Below are 27,954 nucleotides of genomic sequence, written 5' to 3'. Positions count from 1 at the left end.
TAAACGCAATACATTCATGAAAAAAAACATTATTTTATGTTTGTATAGACCAACTCAGGTTCCTTGAAGAATTTCCAGTCAGTGGTGGAAGAATTACTCAGATATTTTACTCCAGTAAAAGTAATTATACCACAGTGTAATAGTAAGACAGTATACAGAATAAACATGATATGAATATGCTGTACAGATGAGAAATGTATACAATAGTATATAAATACGAGCGTAGACCAAATAGCAACACGATGACTGTATTTCTATCCTGTATTTGATTTATTACATATTTTTGGCTGGTTGGTAGCTCTTTTTCTCAGGCTGGTTGGTAGCTCTTTTTCTCAGTTTGAAAGTGTGTTGTTTTTGTCCATGTGATCAGCATGTAAAAGACATGTGACAAAGTAGCTTCATTCTTTAACAGCCGAGTAACACTCCCTGTAAAGTGACATTATGTGCATTTGTGTTAGTGGTTGAGGAGAACAGCTACAGGCTGCACACAAACACACACACACACACACACACACACACACACACACACACACACACACACACACACACACACGAGTGTGTGCCAACAACAGAAACCCCCAGAAGCACTCAGGGTTGTGACAGGCAGCCGACTCTTTCGTCATGTGACTCTGCAGAGAAGAAAAAGCAGTTGAGAGCTCTCACTCCGCAGAGCGTTCTGCTTTCCAAAAAGCCCCATGAAACAAATCATCTTTGACGAGGTATATCGTGTTTTTAGAACAGATAATCAGATAAAAGTACTAATACCACACTGTAAAAAGTCCCGAATTCGAAACCCTACTAAAGTAGCGTCACATCAGTAAAACGTACTTGTATTGATAGTGCAGTGAAATGTTCTCTGTCAGTATTTTAAGATTATCTATGGGTGTTTATGGGTGATACGTGGTTTACCGGACTGGAAGAGGATGAAAAAAATGTCATCTGAAAAGTAAGTAAAACTGGCAGATAAATGAAGTAGAGTAAAAAAACATACTATATTTGTCTCTGAAATATTGTGGAGTTGAAGTATAAAGTAGCAGAACACACCCATATTCAAGTAAAGTACAAGTAACCCGAACTAGTACGTAGGTCACTTGAGTAAATGTACTTTGTTGAAGTGAAACAAGCTGGAAAAAATGAATGCCAGGTGTAATGCTGGCTCCTTAGTAAGCCATCTTGTCGGACATAGATGATCTTTAGCGGAGCTAGCTGGCTAACTACTAGCTGAAAAAGACGCCATTAGTTGGGTGAAAATCAGACATTCACACCAGGTAGAAAACGGCAGTTGCTTACTGTTTGGACCAGTTTTCTACACACATTGATAACGGTCAGATTTACGTATGCTGACACTGTGTTTTCTCTTGATTTTAGCTCCTTTTTTAAAGTCGGAAGCTGATGTGAGCTACGTAGGACTTCAGTTCCTATAGGGCTTAGCATTAGCAACGCTAGCTTGATAACGCTTGTTTTGATTTTTTTTTAAACGCGAGGACTTGTTTAATAAACTGCCAGACATGGCGGCCGGTGGGACGAGCGGCAAAACCTACTCGTTCAAGGTGGTTTTGCTGGGGGAAGGCTGTGTGGGGAAGACGTCGCTGGTGCTGCGATACTGCGAAAACAAATTCAACGACAAACACATCACAACTCTACAGGTAAGACACCAATGGAGCTGGTGCTAGCCCGGGTTAGCAGCTGGTTGGCTGGCTATCCGTGACACTTAGCTCATGAAACTGGTTGTGTATGTGGAAATCAAAGCAAGAGGGAGGTGGAAGGTGTTTGTGCTGCTGTCACTTGTGCGCGCGCACGCGTGTACGCGTGTTGCTGGCACTAGCCGTCCCGGTGTTGTGTTGTGCCAGTGTAGGTATCCCCGACAGAAATAGTTTCCCCTGGCTGCGGGAGCTACTTCCTCTGTCTATTTTGACAAATTCTGGCAGACAGGTAAACGTCTGAAATAATCTGTTTCCCCCCCATAACTTTGTGTATAAGAGAAGAAACTTGCTCATAATCACAGAGGTTATAGAGTAGTATCTAAAGAACACACAAAATAAATCATTTGATGCTCAGACTTCATCTGTCTACTATAGTACATTTCGAGTGAAGTAGCCTAAATAGACGTAATTGAAGCCAGAAAACAATCACAGTGGTCTTGATTTTGGATATTGACGTATATTTAGTTCGACAAATTCCATACCAGGACTTGAATTACAGCGTGTTATATGTCAAATCCAATGAGGAAATGGTTACCTTCGTTTTGCCGTTCAGTACTAGTACGACGTTACGACATACAAAAGAATAAAATCATAACGCTGTTGCTCCGCCTTCAGGCTTCCGCCTGAATGAATGCGCGCTACCGCAGCCAGGGGAAACAATTTCTGTCGGGGATACCTACACTGGCACAACACCGGCAGAGCGGGGTTATGGCTGAAACAGAGCTGATGGTGTTGTGGCTGAGACCTGGGTGATCGAGGTGAATACCAAACGGTCCAGCGTTTACATGCCGAGAAATACACCTATGTTATCAGTCTGAATGATACACACAGTGGTACATTAACCCCAGTACTGGCTTATCTGTAAAGTCGAAGTACTACTACAAATACTCATTATTACACCACTAAATCTGTCTGACAGTACTTTAACCTTGAGAACTTTCACTACGTCTAGCTGACAATACTTAAGATGATCCTTCTACATCCGTTTTTTACTTCTTGACCATAGTAGTGAGCTAGACAGATTTCAGTCACTCAAGTCATGACGATATTTACTCCTATCCTATTTACTTTTAACTTGATGGAAATTCACCACCAACAACCTACTATTATGAGTGTTTTTTTGTTTGTTTTTTTGTTATTCCAATACTTGATGAAATCCTATATTGTCCCATAAGTAGCAACACCAGAGTGACTGATTGGTGTGACTCGTCCTGTGCTTTTATGATGTAGGTAAAGTAAGTAGATAAAGTAAATTATGTGGAATAACTGCCTATTGGATGTGAAATTTCAGTTCCATTTCCTCTCCTCTCTTTCTCACAAACACAGGTCCTCACTTCCTGTTTCTCTCTCTCTCTTTGTCCTCTTTTAGCTTCATTAAACCTGTTTCTATATTTGTTCATGGCTTCATGTATACAGTGTTTCCCACAGGATTTTTGGAGACTATGGTGGGGGGGTTCGCGACCCTCTAGGGGGTCCGGGGGCATGCCCCCCAGGAGAAAATTTTGAATAGATTGAACAAAATATGACATATCAATTATAGACCAATTTCTTACAACCTATATATATATATACATATATGTGTATGTGTATGTGTATATATATGTATATATATATATATATGTGTGTATGTGTATGTGTGTATGTGTATATAGATATATATATATATATATATATCTATATACACACAAGGATTTTTTCTGCATAAAATCTGGAAAAACCCTCCAATCTCACGAGGATGTCAATTGTGGTCTGACAACATAGGAAAAAACAAACAAACAAGAGGACACATTACCAGCTTCATTAATGTTAAATTAACAGATGTAATTATATGTTTGGGTGAATGGGTGAATGGTGACATTTATGGATACCTTTATGTCTTTGTTCAACTAAAATTGGAACATACCTCTGGCACCATGACATCAATGATGAAGTAAATGTTTGGGAGGAGGCTGTAATCCAACGACAACGTTGGCTTTATCACATCCAGGGCTGTAAACTAACTTTTTGGCTCACCTGCCAAGGGGACCGGTAGATGAAAGAATCTACCGGCCAAGTACATTTTTTACCGGCCAAATAATAAATTGCCTCTTTTTGTTGCATATACATCTGTTTCAGTACTTTTCATTGAGATAACAGTATTATAGAGCAGTACATGCTTAGAAAAGAGGCCAAAGTATTATTTAGAAATACATTTTAATATTATTAATTGACTTTCATTCATTTCATCTCAAACATTGCAAATTGAAAACTATAACAAACTATGCAAAACTGTGACAAAGGAAACACTCATTAATTACTCATCAGAACTGAAAGTTTTTCTTTGGCGTGTGTCCGGCAGACGGAGCAAAACATGACACCCGTCGAGTCATCGTACTGAAGCCATTCCCTCTCAGTCTTCCACTTCTCACTGAACTTTCTCACTTTTGCTTTTTTCGTCAATGTTTCGCCTTCTTTGTCATGGACTACGGTAGTGCAGATCTACGTTGAAATACACATATTTGTTTATCTACTCTTCACATTTATTAAATGTATTGTCTCTTCCTGTTTCCCAGTGCAAGTTGAGATACACAAATATGATCGCATTTGTCAATCGCCGGATTGTCTCGTGTTTCTTTGTGTGATTTACTGCCAGAATTGACGCGTTCGCTCGCGGCACGTGCAAAAAATAGAACAGACACCGAAACGATCGGTTCACGGCGTCTGGTGTGAACTACACTATCGCTTAACAGGGGCGCCGAAAGATAGCGGGCTCCACTACGCGCCTATTCGTGGCGCTTCTGCGGCAGGTGTGAACCAGGCGTCACTCACTGCGGCAAACTTTTAAAGAGCGGTGACGCGCACGCTACGTTGCTTCGGGGGAACTATTTTCTACAGCGGTGATGTCGGGGGAGCTACTTCAGTGTGACACACAACAAATCACCGGTTTAGCTTGACGTTTGCTACCGTCATAATTTATCAGTTTACAGCTACTACAATGTTTTGTTATATCATGCATAATTTATTGCAAGAGCACGACCATCGGGACAAACATTTACCCGCCCCAGTGGCATGTATCCCTCCAAAATTAAGTCGCCAGGGGAATATTTTAGTCGCATTTGGCGAGTGGCGACTGCTAGTTTACAGCCCTGATCACATCAATGAGGTCATTCATCTGTTGGACATAGTAAGGGTAAATAAACATTTATTCATACACTGACAAAATTACCACTTTTAAGAAATTACTTTAAAAAAATATTAATTACGTGTTTCTCATTCAAAGATGTTGGCTTTCCGTTAAGGATTGTTTCAGGGCATGGTGTCCCTCAGGGTTTTGCCAAAGGAACATCCTGTTGGATTTCCTCTCCCCACTGTCCAGCATTTCTTTCAATTCCTTTAAGAATGACATCTGTTAAGAACACTGGTTTGACATACACTGTTTATAAATTTCAGTTAGGCTATAGTCAAAGACACACAAGATGGCTCAAATCTAAATAGAATCTAATCATGTAAACATATCTCGACGAATAACAATGAAAACATAATAAAAGTCAAAGATTACTTACACAGATCGTTGGAATGGGCCTGGGAATCCAAGTGAATAGATATCCAAGACCATATTTGCTCTTCGTGGATTTAAAATGAGCATTGGAAATTGCTCCTGATTGGCCAGGAACTTAATCACCAACCATTTCCTTCATTTCATTGGTTTAGAGGCAGTGATCATGCAGCCATGGCATGATCGAAAAACCAACTGAAAATTAATCTTCAGTTCTCTCCAATAAGGAGTTAGGCTAAGTGGTCCTGATCGATTGACACGGACCTGCATAATTGAAAGTACTACTCATACAACTACGACTAATAACAATAATTTAATCATTATTATGATTTCTATTAATAAAAGTGATCAATAACATTGGATAGACAAACGATTATGGCGTCTCACATTTAGGCTATTCTGCTAACACAGTGAGAAAAGGGAAAAGTTGTATTAAAAATAAATAAATACAAACAAACAAACACTTCACAGATCACTCAGCTGGTCCAAACAACAGAACAGATCACAGAGCAGCTGGTCACGACCACTGAGGAGCTGGTCAGGACCAGTGTCTTAAGCGCCCCCTAGTGGTTGTGACCACTGGTCCGTGCCAGAGACCAGCTGGTCCTGACCACACAGATCTTCATAATCAATAATAATAACAATATTAGTCATAATAATTCTGATAAAGTGTATTTTATAGACAAAAGATTATGATCTCTGACATTTATCCAATGTCCATGCCAGAGACCAGCTGGTCCCGACCACACGGATCTTCATAATGTGACGGGTATAGGTTTGGACCCAATTGCAGCACAGAGTCAGGCAGGTTCAGTTGGTAATGACTTTTATTTGTCAAAGAGGGACAGGCAAAAGGAGAGTCAAAGCCAGGCATGGAGTCGAGGAGCCGATGCAGGGATTCACCAAACAGCTCAGGAGCGAGGCAGACGGAAACCAGGAAGGGCAGGACGAAGGCGGTGGTCGGGGACAGAAGGCTGAGGTGATCTCCAGACAGACGACAAGATGGGTTGGTCAGGGGCAGGCAGGGTCGAATCCGTGTAGGCAGTCCGGTAAACGCTGGAGAGTCTGGCATGTGAGCTGAGAAGAATCTGGCAGAGAGTGAACAATTAGGAGAGTTTATATGAGGTGTGTGAGCAGACTGTGACACATAATCAATAATAATATAACAATATTAAAATAATTCTGATATAGTGTATTTTATAGACAAACGATTATGATCTCTGACATTTATCCAGCTAACAGTGCTGCCAAAACGACTGGAAAGGGGAGAAAATGCTAAAGCTGCTTCACAGACCACAGGGCAGATCACTGAGGAGCTGGTCAGCACCAGTATCTTTAGCGCTCCTAGTGGTTGTGACCACTGGCCGTGCCAGAGACCAGCTGGTCTGTGCCACAGAGCTGCTGGTCGCGACCACTGAGGAGCTGGTCAGAACCAGTGTCTTTAGCGCCCCTAGTGGTTGTGACCACTGGTCCGTGCCAGAGACCATGGTCCCTGGACAGACCATGGAATCGGCTACAACCCCTGCTGCTGGCCAGGTTCCCATGTAGAGTTGGGCGGTATCCAAATTTTGATACCGTCAAACCTCCTCCCTATTTTACCCCGGTATACGGCATTACCGTGACTAATTAAAAACTATGACGTAAGGCTCAGACGACGTCACCAAACTCATTAGAGTTTAGCTTCTCTGCCCAAAATTTCCCACCACTACCCTCGGGCTGGGTCGGGCCGGGCCTTTAAACAAGCGTTTGTGTTCGTTCGTTCTTTTTTTTTTTTTTTTTTTTTCTATCATTGCATTTATGCCTAGCCTTCTCCCCTAATCTGAGGAGAAGGCTAGGCATAAACATTAAATATTATTGGTTATATGTTTAGCAGAGTAGGTTTACGTTAGAAAAATTAAAGACACTATAACGACATATGAGTGCATATATTGTCTTATTTTATCAAGTAAAATATCAGTTATAGGTTTACTCAACAAATTCAGGTAGAAAGTTTGGTTACACAAAATGAAACATGCCAATTTTTCTAAGCGGATAACAAGGATAACTATATAGTATGGCGGAATAACAACTGGAAGCACTTCGACGTTGGCGCAGTAATATCATCACTCCGCTCCCCCTCTTACTTCCGTCAATAGAACCTACGTGACCTGCACGCCGTCGCCTGCACTACCTGTAGTAGTTTGTGCACAGTTGAGGAAGCATCAGGTTGTAGTAAGATAGTTTGTGAACAAACAAACATCATGGTTATAACGTGCATCGCACAGGGTTGTGAAAACAAGCAGAAGGTATATAGTCCCGTCATGTTTTGAGTGATGATATTACTGCGCCGACGTCGAAGTGCTTCCAGTTGTTATTCCGCCATACTATATAGTTATCCTTGTTATCCGCTTAGAAAAATTGGCATCTTTCATTTTGTGTAACCAAACTTGGGTCGTGTAACTACTCACGTAACCGTATTTAAATAGTGACAAAGTGGAAGTGCTTGGACGCTTCTAACTTCACCCCCCTTTGGATCCTAAGGAATATACTAGGACAAGCTACATGCTAGCAAATTAGCGCTGCGCGGAGTGCGCACAAGAGCCATTGAGTGCACGCACAGAGGAGAGGGAGGTATGTATCACCTCGTCTAAGATCAGAGCAGAACATAGTTCAGTATGGAAATGCGGTGGTGTTTTCCTTTAACTCAGAGTTCCACAGCTTATCGAAAACAATCCTCCCCCCACAGGGAGTCCCTTGCTTTGCATTCACACTGCTCCAGCCCAAACGGGCTACCTACTTACCTACTGTACAACACTTGGAAACAATCAACAAAGTCAAACCAAAATCTTCCAAATAGGTCACTGCATGAGATATGTAAGTATAGTGTATGTGTACAGATGTTTTTCACAACAAATACAGACAAATGGAGGTCTGAAAAACTCTCCTTTACAAAAACCTTCATTGTTAGTGGCAAAGACCTTGGTTGGAATCTATCAGTATGGCGACAGAAATGTATCTAAGGTTGAATAACAATAAATAACTTTTGCTTTAATAAAACAATCCACCCTCAGGAAACAATGACGAGTCAATGATTTTTAGTGAGAGGGAATACAAAGTCAAAACCAAAAACTCTGGTTAAGGCTGCATCATATGGCAATATGGTACTACAAACAGGGAAACATCTGTTGAACCATATGCCATTTTAACATCCATTGGTTTAAAATAGAGCAACTCTTGAACACTGAACACCTTAGGTGCCTGGGATGGCTTGTACAAAACCTTAAATGCATGGAAATGTTCGTCAAAACAAATAGTTTCCACATTGGAGCCAATAAGTACAACTTGCTCATCTTTCACTACAATAGTGCTGATCTTACAAAATACTGGCAACTCCTCATTAATCTCAAGACACACTACTAAACCAGGGCGATATTCAGAACCATAGTGCTTTACCCATTTCACCAAAAGAACATTGGCACATGTGTCTACATTTAGTTTGGCAGCAATTTCAGGACCTTCTTGCAAATCTGTAATCTGTAACATCTTTCCTGGACCAATAGTTACTCTGCTCAGGCTGAAAGATTCCCAATGCAAGGCCATGTATTTCTGGTGTTTTCTGGCCAACGTCTTTGTGATGTTTTTGAAACTTTTGAGTTGAGTTTTAAAAAAGTTATGCTTTGCCTCGTAAAGCATACACCACATGTGCAGGAGTGGTCCTATATTTCTTATACATCCAGGGTAATGTATCATGAAATGATGCTTAGGCAAGAGATTTCTAGTAGGAAACAGGTGTTTAAAAAGCTGATGATGGTCAATTATGATGTGCTTCAGAAAGATGGTCATACCAGTTGTTAGGATGGGAGAAAACACAATATTTACTATCTGCAGCAACAACATTAACAGATGCCAGTACTCATTGTCTCTCTGCACTAGATCACCAAATATCAACGGCATGTTTTGCAGTAAACACCAGGACTGAATGGCGTTCAGGCCCAAATCGTTGCTTCCATCAAGTAACTTGACTGGAGGGGGGCGATTTCTCCTCTCAGTGTACCCATAGTTAAATGACTCTATTCTACTGGCCAGTTCTTTAGCAGTTAAGAAGTTTTCCTGTAAATACTAGGGGTGTAACGGTACACAAAAATCTCGGTTCGGTACGTACCTCGGTTTTGAGGTCACGGTTCGCTTCATTTTCGGTACAGTAAGAAAACAAAATGCAAAATATAAATGTGCTAGTTGTTTATTACTTTTGTGCTTTTAACAGTAGGAACATGCACTGGAGCTAGAATGCCGCTCAAAAATATAAATACAAGTATTTAAAATATTTATTTAAAAAATAAAAATAACAGACTGTTTCTTTAAAAAAATTTCTCCATCTGATGTGCAAAATTGAACAGTTGCAACACTAAATAGTTTCAAGTTGTTGCTCAGATTAAATAACATGAATAAGGCTCAGACTGTTTTTTTAAAAACAAATCTTTTCTCCATCTGATGTGCAAAATTGAACAGGGCAGGGAGAGGCTGTTTAAATGCGGTGGGGAGCTGTGTTTGCACTAACGTTACGCTCGTCTTTCTCTTCGTTGTAGCGATGTTCACGTGGGGGTGGTGCCGTTTCAAAGGCGTCAACAGGTTTGACGTGTTGCCAGAAACATACCCGACCTCACATGAACAATGTCGGCAAACCGCTTTGCCGAAGTGTTCCCAAACGGGAGACCTTAATGTCGCGGGAGGGTCCTCCAACTCTGGCTTGTTGCCAACGCTAGCGGCATTAGCCATGACGTCCGCTACTACTGCTGTTTATTGTGTCGCGGTGTGCGCAACTGCGCATGTGCGGCTGCAGCACGCTCCACAAATGCGGTCCTCTACTTAATATGTCCGTATGGAAACTCGTTCGGTACGCCTCCGTTCCGAACCGAGCACCCCGTACCGAAACGGTTCAATACAAATACATGTACCGTTACACCCCTAGTAAATACTCCAATACGAGTTTCACTTCGAACTGTGCAACACCCTCTAAAATGTCATGCACGATGTCTACGGAAAAATTATCAGCTGTGTTGAAATATTGCAGATTGTTTAACAAACATGAACGCTTCACACCACATGAGGTAGCTGTGGATTTGTTTGTACAGTATGACAATGTTCGGCAAGCATGTCTTTAGTCCGTAATATCACGCTTTGGTCATCTTCACAGAACACAGTTTGAAATTCACTCTTCTCAATGATACAAAAACGACAGCAATTTCGGGCACTGAACGATTCCACAAACCCAAACAGTCCATGTATACCAAGGTTATCGCCGGTAACCTGCACAATACTGCCATGAACTGCATCTTTGAACAAGGGAACTTTGATCCCATCAGTTTCAAGCACTTTCAAGTCATTTATGATTGGCTCAAGGATGGTGTCAAAACCATAGGTTTTAATGTCCTTGGCATGAAAAAGTGCACACAAATATATGTTGATTTAACAAGAATTTAACTTTTGGCGGAAAATTTCTCAGTGTAAAATATATACCCCCCAATTTATGTATACCCTTTTTGGAGCCTAATGGATTAGCAGTCTCAAACTCATCAAAAAATAACTGAATTTGCAATGCATTCTTTTTTTTCTCTTCACATGTAACCCATCATTTATGTCAAAATACACACCGTCCTTGGGAGTGTGGCTTGACATAAACATATCACTGAGGTTTGGATTTCTGAGAATAGATTGTAATGTTTCTAGAATTGGAACATAGGCAAATTTGTCAGTTACAACTACTTGATCATAAGTTCCGGTACTTCTGTTTCTTCTATTTTCAAATCTGACACCAATTAATTTTCAACAGGCTCAACAGTTTTCCATTTTTGTTCAAAATATGCATGACGTTTTGATTCAGTGTTCAATGCAGTGTTTTAAAAGTTTGTTCTATTTTAGATTTCACATCTGTATCCTGAGAAGATAAACATTTCAAAGCTGCATCTTCAGTTTGACTCTGTACCTCCATTATGACTTCTTCCATGGATGATACAAAATTGTCTAAAGTGGACTGGCCTACACCAGCAACTTGAAGCTGCGCAATAGCAGATGCACACGTATCACGAGTACCGATGTTGGGTGCTGGCAGGACATTAGAGCCACTGGCCGCTCCTTCAAAATGTTGTGACCGAGTATCATCTGCAGCATCATAACCGTCTACAATGTTATCAGGTTCAGCTTCACTCTCAGTGTTCTCAGCATGTTTAGAGTTTAAATGTTTCCTGAAACCTGAAAAGGTACTAAGAACATGACAACATCCTCTCTGTGCACATTTTAGGCGAAGTGATTTACCTGGACATAAACCATGAATCAACCGCAGATGCCTCACAAGATCATTGGTTCCCACAAAATGAGAGTGGCAAACAAAACAAATCAGGCCCATGATATTGATTAAGACAGAGTGAGATGGGAAAATCACTCAAAATACAGATACAAGAGTGTTTAGTGAAAAGTGACAAATATGTTGCCCACCGTGAGTCATCTATTAACTAGTGCAGCAGCCTGGCCCTAACCTCAGCAACACGTGGGCTCTCCTGGACTTGACCAATATCTATGTTGTAAATGGTTGTCTGAATGATGGTGTACATGTTGTGGAGCATCTGGTTGTACATGGTACCAAATACAAAGTGTGCTATAAAGAGTTCGTCAAAAGCTCCTAGGGTACTGGTTGACTTGCACGGTATGACCTGCTTGTCCAGAATAATGAAGAACTCATGGATGGTGCTCCTCTTCATCCCAACAGCAAGAAGATACGGTTGAGTGGTGCATTTGATTGCATCAACATGTTCTTGAAGACTGGTTCCACTCTGAGGATAAAGAAGAAGTCAAAATTAAAAGTTGAAAATCACAGATTAAAAACAGTCCCATTCTCTTATTGCCATCTGTAAAGATAATCCTCATACGCAATAACGCAAACCTTCTTGAACAGGACAAGATGTTTCTCAGCTTGGGCTGCAGACACCTTGCCTGGTCTTCTCCGGCCTTGGGCTGAAGGAGGGATCAGGTGGAGGAGGAGGATAATGGATGCAAGATCGCTGTCCCAGCCTGTATTTAGAAATAACAGCAAAATGTACTGTTATAATTTAAAAACATTATTTTGAATTACAGCTGTAACAAAAAGATGAGGGAATAAAACAGGAAAATAAATCCATCCATCCATCCATTTTCTACCGCTTATCCTGTATTCAGGGTCGCGGGGGGGCTGGAGCCGATCCCAGCTGTCATTGGGCGAAGGCAGGGTACACCCTGGACAGGACGCCAGTCTATCGCAGGGCCGACATGTAGAGACAAACAACCATTCACACTCACATTCGGAAAAGAAATCAACAAATTAAAAAAAACACTACCAAGGGCAAGAGTGTCATCAATCAGTGTGAGGAGTCGGTCAGACTTTTAGTGCGGTGGTACTCTTTGATGATACGGTCGCCCCCAGGTCTCCTTGTTAGCGCCAATTCAACCACCTGTGAAGTGGACAAGCTTTTCACAACTGACAATACATACACTTAAAAATCTAACAAAGCAATTTCCTACACCAACTTACACGTTTGGCCTCTTCATCTGCCCTCTGTCGCTTTCTGGATGGACTGGTACTCTCCTCCAGTATGATTGTGTCATCTGAGTTGCAGGACACGATTTCGAGGATGACTGTGTCACTACTACTAGCAGACAGTGCACTGGAATTTGCATCTTGGGAACTGCTGGACAAAGTTTCCTTGAAATCTGTGGTTCAGGAGAAAGAGACAGGACAGAATAATACCAATTTGTAACAATAAAAAAGTTGAGTTCATCATTACATTCCATGGATTATAGTGAGCAACTATACCGGCATCAAACTTGATGGTTAGTATGCCAGTGTTGGGCTGCTGCGCTATGTCAGAGAAGACCTCTGCATCCACCTCAGTTCCTGTTTCATCAAAAACCTTGACACCTTCATTGACTGGCGGAACTGAGAACTTCAAGAAAGCTATGACAAAAAAAAAAAAAAAAAAGATTTCAATCGATAGAAAATGCTCAAGATTAACCAAGGCCATTCTCCAAAAACACATTGATGCATTAGTAGCATGGTCTGAGGTGCAAACATGCACTGATGCAGGCATTGAATCTTTCAATGGTGTACAACTGAACAACTGACCACCTAAACCAACCACAAAAATCTGATCTGAATTGCTGACCCCTTAACATGCCCATAGGGTAGCTTGCCAAAAAGGTTAAGACAACGATTATTTTCAATTAAAAAAAAAAAAAAAAAACGATGACCACACCAACACGCTTAGCTCCTTTAGTTTTACCAACGGTGTGTAACTGACAGTGTCATACTGGTTACATCTTACCAGAACTTCCTCAAGGCTTGGCTCTTTTATCTTGACATACTTCTGTGTATTGTACATTGTACAGTGATGTGGCTCTGGATTGGTTCATCTCCTATTTGTCCAACAGGTCATTCTCTGTATCGCTTGGAGAAGCCTCCTCTTCTTGGTCTCCTCTCTCCTGTGGGGTTCCTCAGGGGTCTATCTTGGTTCCCCTCCTATTCACTGTGTACATGCTACCCCTGGGGCAAATCATGCGTAGACACAACATTGACTTCCATTGTTATGCAGATGACACTCGGTTGTATGTCCCACTACGGCCGGGCATAATCGAGGTTTCCTGCATTATGTCCTGCCTTGCTGAGATAAAACGTTGGATGTCTGAAATTTTTTTGCAGCTGAATGACTCCAAATCAGACATTGTCATAATTACCCCCTTTGGCCCCAGCACTAGTAGCTTGGACAATCTCTCCTCTAGTCTGGGCGCCTTATCCAACAATGTAAGAAAAGAGGCCCGCAATCTGGGTGTAATTTTTGACTCTGAATTATCTTTCGATACTCAGGTGACTAAAGTGGTGCAGTCCTGCTTTGCCCAACTGAGACTGCTAACCAAGATCAGACCATTCCTGTCCTCTGCAGACTTAAAAAAGGTCATCCATGCTTTTATCTCCTCCAGATTGGACTACTGCAACGCACTTTGTTCTGGTATCAGCAGGCGTAACATCCAACGACTGCAGCTGATACAAAACGCTGCTGCTAGGTTTTTAACACATACTTCAGTGTTTCCCCTAGAATTTTTTTCAGGCCCGGTGGTACCCACCGAAAAAACCCTAAACAGACGAGACGCGTGGGATGGTGTATTGGTGCAGTTGGATTAAGTCAGGTGGCACAGCAAGCAGTCTGCAATTCTGCAATTATTATATTTGCATTCAACATTTTTGTTCAACCAGAGTGTATTCAAGATCACAAGGAGAGAGTGACTTATTAAGGTGCTGGTTGATGGAAATGATCAGGGTCCAGAAAAATATGTCTGGAAAATGATGAGCATCACATTAATAGCTACAGATACTGTAAAACACTACAACGACATATGAGTGCATATATTGTCTTATTTTATCAAGTAAAATATAATTTATAGGTTTACTCAACAGCAGTTAACTCAAAGTTCCACATCTTATCAAAAACAATCCTCCCCCCCGGGGAGGGGGGGCAAACGGGCTTTGGCCGGTTGTACATACGTCATCACGTCCTAATACTACACACACATGGCGTGATGTTATTTTTAAGGAGCGCCGTCTCTGCTTATATTTCTCGACAACACTCGACCTGCATCAGCGCATGTGCGCACGAGCGGATCTGTGCGAGCAGGCAGCGCGAGCGCAGCGGGTTTTGGACGGAGACACACAGCGGCATTTTTATTATGTAAAAATAAATAATAATGTAATGTAATAAAATAAATATTATGGACCCTATTGACCGGTTCCGCTCACACCACGAGTCTGAAGAGTGCAACAGCTTATCAAAATACAGTGTCAACGTTCCGTGTTTTCAAAGTAGAAAGCGACAAGTACACGGAAGAAGAACGTAGCGGGAGCGCGCGTCTTGCGGAGCAAGTCTGCTGTGCTGCGCGGAGGCGCTCCTAATGTAAATGATTATTGATTTATGAATGAATTGATAGGTGGCTTATTTTTGGTATATTGATTTTTTTTTGGGCCTGGCGGCAGGTCTCCTTGGCCTGGCGGGCCGCCAGGCCTGTACAATGGTAGGGGAAACACTGACGTACTTAGAGATGCGACCACATTACTCCAATCCTTGCTGCCCTTCACTGGTTACCTGTGAGTTTTAGAATTGATTTTAAGATTTTACTGCTTGTTTTTAAAGCCTTGAATGGTCAGGCTCCTGCCTATATCCGCGATCTGCTGACTCCTTATGAGCCTCATCGCTGCCTGAGATCCTGTTTTGATCAACATGATGGTATCTGCAAAGACAGCAAACTGAAATCAACATTATGATCCACAACACCAGTACAAGCTGACAACCTGAAAATTTCAGCTTTAAAAATCACAAACAAAATAACATTTTACATCAAGTACATTAACTTATTACCACCAGAGCACCACAGTACATTCTGAAAGAAAAAAAGAAATGAAAATATGTAAACCTGATATTCTCAGAGCAAATTAAACCCATGAAAGATGAATAACATAGCCTACTGTTTTAAAATAGTTTTCCCCCAGAAAACGTGTCATCATGTAAACGCGTCACTCATCTACTGTTTGGACCAGAGTGAAAACACGTGTCGGAACCGAGTGCTGCGCACCGTGCGAAAGCAGCTTAAACCAGCCTTGTAGCGCTGCTGCTCTGGCTAACAGCTAACGGCTAACAGCTAACAGCAGCTGACTGAGCCTCTTGGAGCCGTGGCTTGGTTCACGTTAACGGGGGTCGACTCCGTGCATTCCTCTCAGTCTGCCGGTGAAACAGTGGGTCCAATGAGCATGTCCGCATGTCCGTGACATGTCCCGGTATGCTCAACCAAATTGTTACGTGACGCTAAAGCGATTTGCTCGGCTCAAATATAAATAATAAATACGACTGCGTCAACAAATTTTTGTCGTCATTTAACTGAAACAAATGTGCAAGTATGACACATAACACACCACAACAGCCCGTCCTCGCTGACATTAACTGCCTTGTGGCGTTCTTGTTCAGTTTGGTGTTGCGTGGTCAGCCACGTGGCTGGTACATTTAAGCTAACCACCGACCCGATATCACATTAGCCATTTGAAATTCGGTATTTGAAGACACGTACCAACATTGACTAGCGTGGTAAATTACGACGTCCCTTTATTCTTATACAGATTCTACTTGAATGAAGAAAAAAACAACGGGAATAGTTTATCTAGAAAAACTTACCACAGTATTTCAATGCGCGGAAGAGGGCGATGCCAGAGTCCACCTTCTCAGTTTGGCCGTGGAAGCTGATGGGCGGGGCTTTTCAGAGTATTTTTTTTAACACTGGAAGGTATCTTGCTCTAATCGGTGTTGATTTAACTCTGAGAGGGTCAATGACACTGACAGAGTAAAACCACTGTCAACTCTGATTATTTTCACCAACACTGGAAGTTTTCTTGTTCAATTTTACTCTCTCCGTTGTTGGAAGAACTCCGTAAGAGTTAAAATACTTTGACAACACATTTTTTACACTGGCAAATTTACTGTGTAGAAGCTTGATGGAATGGAATTGTCTTGTTGTAATAGCTCGCCACATGCAGCCCATAGGAAAAGAATGAGATAACAGATTCAACATAGGCCAAGTTATGGACCAGTGCTCAAATGTGACTAAAAGTAATGACTAAAAGTTGACTAAAATGTTTTTACTTTTCGTCGACTTAAACTAGACTAAAACTATGACTAAATGTGACTAAAACTAATAAGCATTTTCGTCTAAAGACTAAGACTAAATCTAAAATAGCCGCCAAAATTAACACTGCTGTGGATATTGGGAGAAAAACAAAAAGAGGGGGAAATCCCAGAAATATGATATGCACCATTTCCATCAGAGCAGCCAGTGATGGATCAATAATAACTTACAACTGCTGACGGATGAGAAAGAAAGACTCCAAACTTGAATCTGCTAGTAGTTGTGTAAGCTGGCGTTGGATTCAAACACCTCAGAGGATGTGAGTTGTGTCATTAGCAGAGCTCTTGCAGCATCTTGTGTTGAAGCTCTGAAGCCAAACTCTGCTTGGTTTTATGTTCTGATTGGTTTCAGGATAAAGATGGATAATGTTTAGCCCAGTTTACTGTTGGACTGTTGCCTGGGAGGCTTGGGTGGTATAATGATATCCTGACAGTTTGAATTTCTATCCCATCATAAATCCGGATGTTGATCTTTCTATGATTTCTTTTGACAAATGTACTTATTGTAAGTCGCTTTGGACAAAAGCGTCTGCTAAATGACCTAAATGTAAATGTATGATCCTTTATTGATGTGACGTGTTGTAGTGAGCAGCAGATGCCACCAGAGGGTGTCTGTGGTAAGAGGAAGCCGAGTTCAGAAAGATGGAAACTCTGTGTCTGTATTGAAACATTTTCAATACTCCGTTGTCTGCTTTCTAGCCTTAGCCTCTAGACCAGGGCTATTAACTTAGTTTTGAATGAGGGCTGGTTGATGGAAATGATCCAAAATGAGGGGCCGGAAAAATATGGCTTGAAAATGATGAGCATCACATTAATAGCTATAGATACTGTAAAACACTACAATGACATAGGAGTGCATATATTATCTTTATTTAATCAAGTACAATATAAGTTATAGGTTAACTCAGATTTCCACAGCTTATCGAAAAACCAATCCTTATTTAATGAACAGAGGCTGCCTCTAACTGTTAACTAAGGACCCACACCAGGCCCATCCGTACCGTGCCTCGGCATGATTGCCCCCCCACCGGGGGTCCCCAGCCAGTTTGCACTGACACTGCTCCAGCCCAAACAGGCTTCGGCCTGATTGCCTGTTGGACATACGACATCACGTCGTAATACGACACACGCATGGCTTGATGTTGTTTTGAAGGAGTGCTGTCTCAAGTCATCACAATCGAGAACAACACGCAGAACATGACTGAAACTTTATTGACAAGTCTGTCTGCACATATTTCTAGTAAACACTCGGCCTGCATCAGAACATGCGAGCCTGAGCGGATCTGTGCGAGCAGGCAGCGTGAGCGGAGCGGATTTTGGACGGAGACACACACTCGCATTTGTATTATGAAAGGTCCGGTCCAGTTCCGCTCACACCACGAGTCTGAAGAGTGCAACAGCTTATCAAATACAGTGTTTTCTGTGTCAACTTTCCATTTTTTCAAAGTAGAAAGCGACATTGTGGCGATACAACCGGACGGAACGGTCATCAGAACAACATCAGGTGTGAAAAGTACACAAAGGAGAATGTAGCGGCAGCGCACTGTCCAGCGTTTTGGGTCCAGCTGTGTCATTGGGTCCATGTGGACATCTGAGCAGCTAAATGTTTTAATATATCAGTAAATTAACCAATAGGCTGACTTGCGCAACCAGTCAAAAACATCCTTGTTAAAGGATCAGACCAGTGTTACTATTGCCCTTCGACAACAACGGCCACCTAGCTTACATAAACCTCGATCATGTTTACCAAAATTTTGGAAAGTTTCTTTGTTTGTCCATATTCAAGCCGTAATCACATTCAGCTCAACGGCTCTCTTGCGCTCTGTTGTGATTGACAGCTCAGAGGGCCGAATCAAAGTACAAAGAAGGTCAACGATTGGCTGAAAGTTCGACCTCTGGCTTGCTGTCTGCCTATGGCTTTATCAGCGGTTACGTACAGCTGCTAGACGTTACATTTCCTGTCTCTATGTTGGCTCTACTCTTGTGAAGTGGAACCACATTTGTGAACATTTCGTTCTCCCTGTGTGCGTGTGTCTTTGCACACGTCTCTTTTGGTTTGGGAAGAGCAAAACTGCATCATAGATGAATGTCTTGATCCGAAACAGAGTTGATGAGATAAAAAGTGCAAGATTACATTTATGTAGCAATAATAATTCGTAAATGTACCAGCTGCAGAACCGATAACGGCGGAGCTTATTGATACTTCGGTCTAGGGCTGGGCGAATCGAAGGATAGCGATAATTATTACAATATAACTTTTTCTCTTCCTCGAAGATCCAATGATAATGAGTATAGTGCAGCTACAGCTAGTGTCAGCTGGCTGGTTACAGCAGCAGCCGACGAAGGGGATTGGTGCGGAGCCGCGCTTCGAAATCATTTATCCTCGCCTCCAAAGCAAAAAGTGAACTACATTCATGACATGTACTCTTATCAGTTAAGGAGGCAGAGTAGTAGCTGAACATCAGACACACCGAGCAGGAGAGAACAGAAGGAGGAGAGGGAAATGGCATCATAGCTGCTAGGCTAGCTGTTGAGCTAAGTAGCTAATAGAGGTAGCGTGTTAACAACTGTAATTTAGTTAGAAGGCAACTCAGAGAATGAGAGATGTGACTGCTGACTTCTTCTGCTGGGTGGAGCGACCAGATGGGTCCACGCCACGTCCTCCCGATTCCTCCCGGTGATGTCATCATGCCAGCATCATCAGTTCCCCGAACAGACTGATAGTTTACTATGACAGCACCGCTATCAGCATGACGTACAGGCCTGCAGTTCTTTCTGTTATCATTCTTCTTGTTGTGACAGACAACAGTCTGGGAAAAACTAGTTAGAGAGATGTGTGTCATCAACAGACGGTTGCTTGCTCATATGCTTGTTTAGATTTTCCGGGGCTTGAGGCCTGCTTAATACATTCTTCTTCATATCACTTTTAATACATGGCAATTGCAATGAAACACAATGAACTCGACATCGTAGATAATACTTATAAGTAGGTACACATTTATTTTTATATACATTTATAACTTACCCACAGCTGCGCCCTCCTCGTCTCACAGTCAGCTCTACTTTCTCGTTCTCACGTACATGAATGCATCTTTGTCATGACTTCATCGCTTCTAGAGCTCCGTCCATATCTTTGTTTCATCTCACCGACTGCTGCTGCGCGGTTATCAACTGTGTATGTTCAAGGAGAGAACCGCTCAACTTCCACTGTGTTACAAATCTCATACAGAAATGTAGGCGAGGTTAACGGTTCTCTCGCTACTATCTTGTGGAAGAACGGTCCACGTAGCACTCGGCACTCCTGAATGCATGCTTGATTGAACACTGAACACTCGTGCTAAGGCAGGATCAGGTGTCAGGTAACTAATTAGCTGGAATATTGGCATATCATGGCACCTAGGGGCCTTCTATACAATACAACGTAAACTCATATTGTCTGTTGTAGGTGTCTAAAATATGTCCACAGCAATACATTGCTTTGCTCCCAAAGTCCATCTTCTACTGTAGTAAAATTTGTTCAATAACGTAGTACATCATACAGCCACGTCCATTTTTCCTGCTCCCTTAAATACGTAACTGCTGTCACACAATTAAAATGTGCAGGAGGCTGGTTGACCATCCATAATAAATAGGGAAAGGTTTTTTTAATAAATGCATATTGTATACTAATTTGTTGTAATTTAAGTCAACCCAAAAATATTTGTAATGATATTCGGGTCAGTCAAAATAAAATGTACATAAAGTAGTCCAATGTTACTTAAATGTTTATATAAATATTTAAGTAATAATTATTTTCTAAAACCTCATTGGTTGAATGAATCTCACGGTGGGAAGATGCAGCGCCTGCTGACCACAGATACCTGCGTGAGATGAGAACGGACTGGAGTCCGAGGGGAAAGCAGGTCGGGTATCATTTTGTCTTTATTCATTTTTACGTTCCAGTCGTGATCAGCTAAATGACAGCATCGCTCAAGTTTGGATCACTAGTAAGCACTGATGCCATGTATCTCTCGGGCTTTTATTGTGAAAGGTAAGAATGAAAGGAGTGATATACTGTATGCTGCTGTTGTCAAGGTGGAGGCAATAAGAAAATTTTAACAAATTACTAAATATATACAAAGTACTTTGTGGCCATCTCAGTGATGCAATGCTCTACTCATGTTGAACATATTATTTCCACGCCTCAACGATTTGTCTCAATCGTTGCTCTATCTACTGTTGGGACCTAACCGTTAGGACTACACAATGCGGCCTACAAAAGCCTACACATGCGGCCAGGACAACAGGACAAAGGGGATTAAAAACTACACCGCCATTTTAGTTTCACATCTCACCCAGGTGAGAGATGCGACGCCACCCAACTGGTGCCCTATTGGCTGACAATCTTCAGGGAACCCCGGGGGGTCCCCTGGAGCGGCCTGAGCTTTATAAACCGAAGCCGCCTGGAGAACGCTCTCTTACTCTGACTCCTACTCTGGCGTCTCTTCCTACAACCGGCGCAACACCACGTTGCAACGGGAGGCGACCCCCTCCTGCAGCGCACCGCTGCAACAAGAGGAACCAAGCCGGTTCCTGCCTTCCAGCTACCAGACGCTGTCTGAAGTAAGCTGACTAAATCGCCAAGCCGCGATTATATCGCCGCTCGTGGAAGGAGGAAACACCCACTGTTTTCTTTATTTGAGTTTGATCAACGAGAGGAAACCCGCTCCGCTCTCGTCTGGACGAAGCCGACTCATCACGTCCCCCGCTGACGCCGGGGCCCACGAACTACCGCCGTTACGGAACGCTGTCATCGTCTTACGCAACAATACCAGTAAGAGGCTATCAGTCTGGGCAGAGACACAAGTGATAGTGTAGGATATGCTTGTAATTCTTGCTAACGTGTTTTAAGTTCTGATCGCGGACCGCCGAGTCCGTTTGTACATGTGCTGCTGTATTTGAATACTGATCGTGTACCTACGCAGCTGGGTTGATTTCTGTAACAGTGTTTGCGACTAACCTCCGCCATATTCGCGAGCTCAGAAAGCCTCTACTATCAGTAGGGCTGCAGCTATCGATTATTTTTGTAATCGATTAATTTAGCACTTTATCGATCGATTAATCGAGGAATCGGATAAAAAAAAATTGCGTTTTTAAACAACCAAAACAAATAATGCATAACGAAAATGATGTGGCTGTAAAATTATCAAGCATTTCTAAAAAAAAATAAACAGAGGTATTCATTCCAACTACAGAATTTGGCTCCAAAACTAAGCCCATTTATTAAGTGCCAGTGAGAATTTAACAACAATACAGTTAAATCAACTTGGATAAAACATGGATAACATTTAATTTACGTTTTGTTTTGCCAGCAATGGCCCTTTCCTCTCCCTGCCCTAAATATGTGTGTATATAATGTACTTCTTCTGTGCCATTTATGTATTTAGCTTTCTCTATCACTACAGTAACTGTTTGACCGTTCTTTTCTCTGCTTTGAACTCCTCCGTCCGTTTGGGCAAACACAACAACTCACAGCCAAGCGTAAATCAGGCTTTCCGATTGGCTGTAAAAGCTGCTACGGGAGCCAATACGAGCGTCCGATGCATAAACGTAACTCTATACGTCACTCGCAAGATGGCGGATGAGAAGTGATCGATATACAACAAAACGGAGAAATGCGCCACGGAGACGAGGAGACATCTAGTCACACATTTTACAACTTTACGCATTCGTTTTGTTGTCAGAAATAAATCGCTCACATGGACAAGCAGGATACCGTTGTTTAGCCCCGATACTCTCTGTCGTTTACGGACATTCTGAGTCTGACTTTCCGCCATCGCGCCAACTAAATGGCAGATGTTTTGCCTCGAGGAATTTTCATAATCGAGTTAATCGAGTAACTCGATGAATCGTTGCAGCCCTAACTATCAGTTAAAAGACCGGTCTCGCGGAATAAACGCCAGTTTATTCACTCGAGCCCGTGTGATAGCGGCACGGCTTCTGAGCCTCAGAATATCACTAGCGCATTCTCTCTCTCTTTGTTTGTGTCCCGCTAACACACACACACACACATACACGCCGCACACACATGTCCTAAGCCAGCTGTTCCCGGCGGACGCTAGGGACATAGCTACATCTGGTGGCTACATACGGCTATCTCTCTCTCTCTCTCTCTCTCTCTCTCTCTCTCTCTCTCTCTCTCTCACTACTCCATCGGACGTCAGTGGCTCCGCCCCTGAACGCTGCGAGGAATAGCTCCACCTCTCTCTCTCTCTCTCTCTCGCTACCCCATCGGACATCAGTGGCTCCGCCCCTGAACGCTGCGAGGAATAGCTCCATCTGGTGGCCGCACATAGCCATCTCTCCCTCTCTTTCTCTCGCTCTCTCTCTCTCGACACGCACGCAGCACACACACGCACATGCACACGCACACACATACGCACACGTTCACGCCTTTTTAATTGTTCGATTGGTTTTGTACTCCTATGCCAATGATCACGATGATTGGCATGTGAGTATAAAACCTTTATATTGAGACTGAATACAGTTTTAGGTTATCTTTTCCCTGATCCCAGGGTGGTGCCCCGTTTATTCATGATTATATCATGATAATATATTAAATATAATTATTAATATCGATAATCATATTGACATTAATAATTAGCTGTTGATAACCAAATCTGCTCCTGCTACAACCCCAACACTACTAACGCTCAGTTAGTGACCAACGATGGTTCACTACTTCTCAAGATGAAGTGTGCTAGTCCACTATATAGTGGACTAGCAGTAGTATTCTCAGTACACACTCAGACAACACTACAACATGGCAAACTCACTAAAGTGAGTAGTGAGGCCTTTCGGACACAGCTGTGGTCTTCAGTGCTCGTCAGCTGTATATCTGCAGGGCTCCGATTTGGTTTCCACTCAGTCATGTGACCTACAGCCCAGAGGTGCATTTTGGGACTCGGCTGGATGCATGGACACTTTTAGCTGGAGAAGATTCTATTTTATTGCTTAAGATTCTCCACATATCTGGCATACAGATTTGAAAGCGAGCATTAAATGAGATGTCACCATCTGAGCTTTGTGAATGAGAAGATGAGTAACGCCCATCTCCCAACACGTGCTCTGCATGATGAAACTGTCAGTTCATCACAAGACTAATTCAGAGTGGAACGTTTCACATATTTTTCATATCCACATCATTTCTGTAGGCTTAGTGTTGTTCTCCTTGTCGCTGTGTGACCTGGGCCAATAATAGCTTCTCCTTTAATAACTAATTAGATTTTCTTAATTAATTTCTTAATTACTCTTACTCTTGTAGCTTAGTATACCTCTTGTTTACTTTACCTTCTCCATTTGAATGGACTTATTTTCCAAATAATGAATTGTTTAGTGTAAAATGTCAAACCCTTTCAAAATGTATGTCCCAGTATTATTGGTCATCAGCCTGGTAATGCAAGACAGCATAGGAAGTGGACATTTAGTGTGTAGCTCTCAGTAGTCCCCTTTTTAAATGAACTGATGGTTGTTTATATTGGGGATATACTTACAACTCCAGGTGCAAGGTGCACATGGTGTTGCATACAAATATATCTAAGTTAGTGCTCAAAATTAGGGCTTAGGGTGATTTATTTTTTTTTTGTTAGGGTGATTTTTTTCGATTTAATTGATCAATTTTAATTTTTACTTTCCTACGGTTTGTGAAATGGCTGAACCACAAAATTGCGATTTAAAAACAGTTCTGGATGCCGCAGATTTGTTTTGCTTTAAGGGACTCCGTAGTAGAAGACTCTCTCACTTTCCAGAACGCGAGCAAACGTCAGCCACATACGATCACATTCACCGGCCCCGACAGACGGACCTTAGAAATGTCCACTAACTCAAACGTCCTTTTTCCAATTAACGAGAATACCTACAAAAGTTTGCGATCTCCGTTTACTGCTCCTTCGTGCTATCCTATCTCTCCTCTCTACCAGAGGCACGGTCTCTATTTCCCACAGTTTACCGTACTGTTACAAACATTTACAATAATTTACTCATTTATGGTTCATTTGTCTGAATCTCTGAGTTAACCATTTTTACTCTTTATAAAACCAAATTACTTTAGTTTAGCTATCTTACGGATTTATTATTATTTGAACCCCTGCTTTCTACACCCAGGCTACATTATATTATTATTTATTGTATTTCATTGAACACGTTTTTTCTGGGATGGGCTACAAGAGACATTTTTTTTATTTTGGGGCTTTAAAGACCCCATCTTTACTTCCAGAAGCAAAATATACATTTATGTACGCCCTTCCACCTGTTAAAACATACAACCCTTTACCAAGGCCCGCCTGTCCACCTGTACCCTATCTACATACCTATAACTATTCCTAAGTCTATCAACAGCAATTTTGTTATGCCTCATATTATGTTATGCCATATGCCCATCTCCCCTTCTAATAGAAGTGTAACTAAATATGTTGCTTTAAACAGGTCAGTGAACCAAAAGGAATACTTTTCGCATTGATTGCTAAAAAAAAAAAGTATGTGGAGATTTTCTTTTTAAATTTAGGATTATTTATAGTCTTATCTTTATCATGAATATTAAAATAACTTAAATCGGGGCAGCCGGTGGCGCAGTGGTGAGGGCAGCCGCCCCATGTACAGAGGCTCAATGTTCTTGACGCGGTGGTCCCGGGACGCATTTCTCCCTCGCTCTCTCTCTGTTTCCACACTGTCTGATAAAAGGAATAAAAAGGCTTCAATGGCGCTCTAGCCAAAAAATCTTCTCTTAAAAAGAAAATGACCTTAAATGTTGACGCCTTTCACACTTTAGTGTTGACATGTGAATTATTCAGGCGTCACTTCACTCGAGAGAGATTTAAATTAAGTACAGTAGTATGTTAATCCTTCATGTGTGATCGACTAATGACAGTCAAACAAACACTGACATGGTCAAAGGTCACTGGCAGTGAAGACGATCATGTGACCACATCGGCAAGGCATTGGCTCAGACACAGTCCTTCATTTGGTTGATTTATTCGTTTCTGATATCTGATATGTTGATAACGTCTATAATATTTGCCAATTTGAGTTTGCATGCTAACATTTGACACAAAGTCCAGCTGAGGCTGATTGAATGTCATTAGCTTTGCAGGCATGACGAGATGAATAGTCAGAGAATCAACAAAGGTATTACTATTGTTATTATTAAATGAATTGACCTTGATAGTAAAATTATTTTATTTTATTATATAATATAGTAGGGCTGGGCGATGACTAGGGATGTCCCGATCCAGCTTTTTGCACTTCCGATCCGATACCGATATTGTAGCGTTTAGTATCGGCCGATACCGATACCGGCCGATCCAAGCATGTATTAAAGATTAAAGATATTTACTTATTTTGTTGTCAGACTCATGTTGAAAAGGGTTTTACTCTTAAGAACAACTAGCCAACTTAATTAGGTTAGTTTGAATAATCCACAATGGTTGGTAATGAGAAGCTGACCTGTTTATTCTTAACAGGGTTAAATAAACACAAAATAGACAAAATAATAAATAGTCAATTAACCACACAAACTGAATTGGCATCAGTGCTCTGCTCTTGAACAACAAGAGTGTAAACCAAGGCTTAAAAAAGCCATCAGTGTAAACAATATTGTAAACTATATAAAATTATATATAAAAGCAATACACACAAAACCTGAGTAGAAAATAGTCAAATTACCACACCGTAGGGTTGCACGGTATACCGGTACTAATTTGGTACCGGGGTACTGAGGCATTTAAAACGGTACTATATTGCATTTGGACGGGACCGGTACTTGCAGCGCCGCCGGCAGCGCCCGCAACAGCGCGGCGAACTCGCCGCGTGACGTCACCGCGTTGTAACTACAGCTGAGAGGACGAGGAGCGAGCCGTGGCTTGGGGAGATAAAAAGAAAAAGCAAGCAAGCCGGAGGAAACAGTTAGCAAGTTAGCAAGCAGCATGGACTGGAGCAACAAACGGAGCAAAGCTTGGAGAGAGAGAGAGAGAGAGAGAGAGAGAGAGAGAGAGAGAGAGAGAGAGAGGAGTACGGAGAGGAGAATGGCTGCTGCACCCGTCACCACGCCGCAACTTGTGGACAAACCAGCGCCGCGAAGTGCGATATAGCCGTACTTTAGCTAAAAACAAATGCGCAAAGCGAGGCAGTTAACGCCGATGCACCACTGTGTAAACGGTGTTGAAAAACATGCTAGCTAACGGCGGAAACACCTCCGACTTAAAGGACAAGCACCGAGACCTGCACACTGAGCTCAGGGAACGACAGGTCATTTAAACTCATGAAAAAAACCCACATTCAGTGCTAAAAGCAAGCGCCACCGCCCTTCAACAAAAGTAGCTCTGGAAGAAAAAAAATAGAGCTGGTTTATTTATATTATTATATTTTATATTATATTATTGTATTTATATTTTCACATTTTTAAAATTGTGTGCATTAGAAAAGCTTGTCTTTGTGGTATTTTATTTTATTTGCTGATTAATATGTTATTGTTTAATATGTTATTGTTTTCTATTAAAATAAAGTCAGTAATGACATTTTTTACGTTCACTTTTTATTTGAAAAAGTATCGAAAAGTATCGAAAAGTACCGAAACACATGTTGGTACCGGTACCAAAATGTTGGTATCGTGACAACACTACCACACCACCACGCTTGACTTTATTGTGGCAAGTATTGCACTCCGCCTTTTTTCGTCTTTTAGGGTAAAATAATCCCACACAGCTGACATTTTTATCGATAACTTTAAATTCTTAGTGGGACATGGACAGACAAGTCCGTCTTGCTGTTGTTTAGGGGATGCTGGACAGGTCGCTAGGTGGGCGCTAGGTGTGCTGGATAACGCGGACCGGATTTTGGGGGAAAAACTGAAAAAAAAATGGAATGGATACATCGGTGCGCTGGAAAACACGGACCAGAGTTTTGAAAAAAAAAACTGGATCGGGAGTCCAGATCGGGATTTTCCCGTGCAGGCCGA

The 27,954-nt window shown here is 41.9% G+C and overlaps 1 protein-coding gene and 1 long non-coding RNA gene across 2 annotated transcripts in view; one reads left to right on the top strand and one right to left on the bottom strand.

Moving 5' to 3' along the window:
* The first annotated feature begins 1,203 nt into the window (after positions 1-1,203).
* rab21 (RAB21, member RAS oncogene family) overlaps positions 1,204-27,954 on the top strand; it is a 50,856-nt gene continuing 24,105 nt past the window's right edge. Inside the window, exon 1 of the mRNA XM_084038549.1 lies at positions 1,204-1,646. Within this exon, the coding sequence (XP_083894675.1) occupies positions 1,509-1,646 (138 nt within the window). The 5' untranslated portion in view covers positions 1,204-1,508. The remainder of the gene's footprint in view (positions 1,647-27,954) is intronic.
* Positions 9,820-12,607, bottom strand: LOC311031965. The gene is made up of 3 exons (XR_014599124.1): positions 12,585-12,607; positions 12,155-12,282; positions 9,820-12,044 (listed from the first exon to the last, which is right to left on the bottom strand). It is a non-coding gene; the product is annotated as an uncharacterized lncRNA (long non-coding RNA).

Source organism: Eutrigla gurnardus (genome assembly GCF_963514095.1).
Source record: "Eutrigla gurnardus genome assembly, chromosome: 21".
NCBI lineage: Eukaryota > Metazoa > Chordata > Actinopteri > Perciformes > Triglidae > Eutrigla > Eutrigla gurnardus.
The sequence above is the reverse complement of the archived record's forward strand: the minus strand, read 5'-3'. Positions and strand labels throughout refer to the sequence as shown.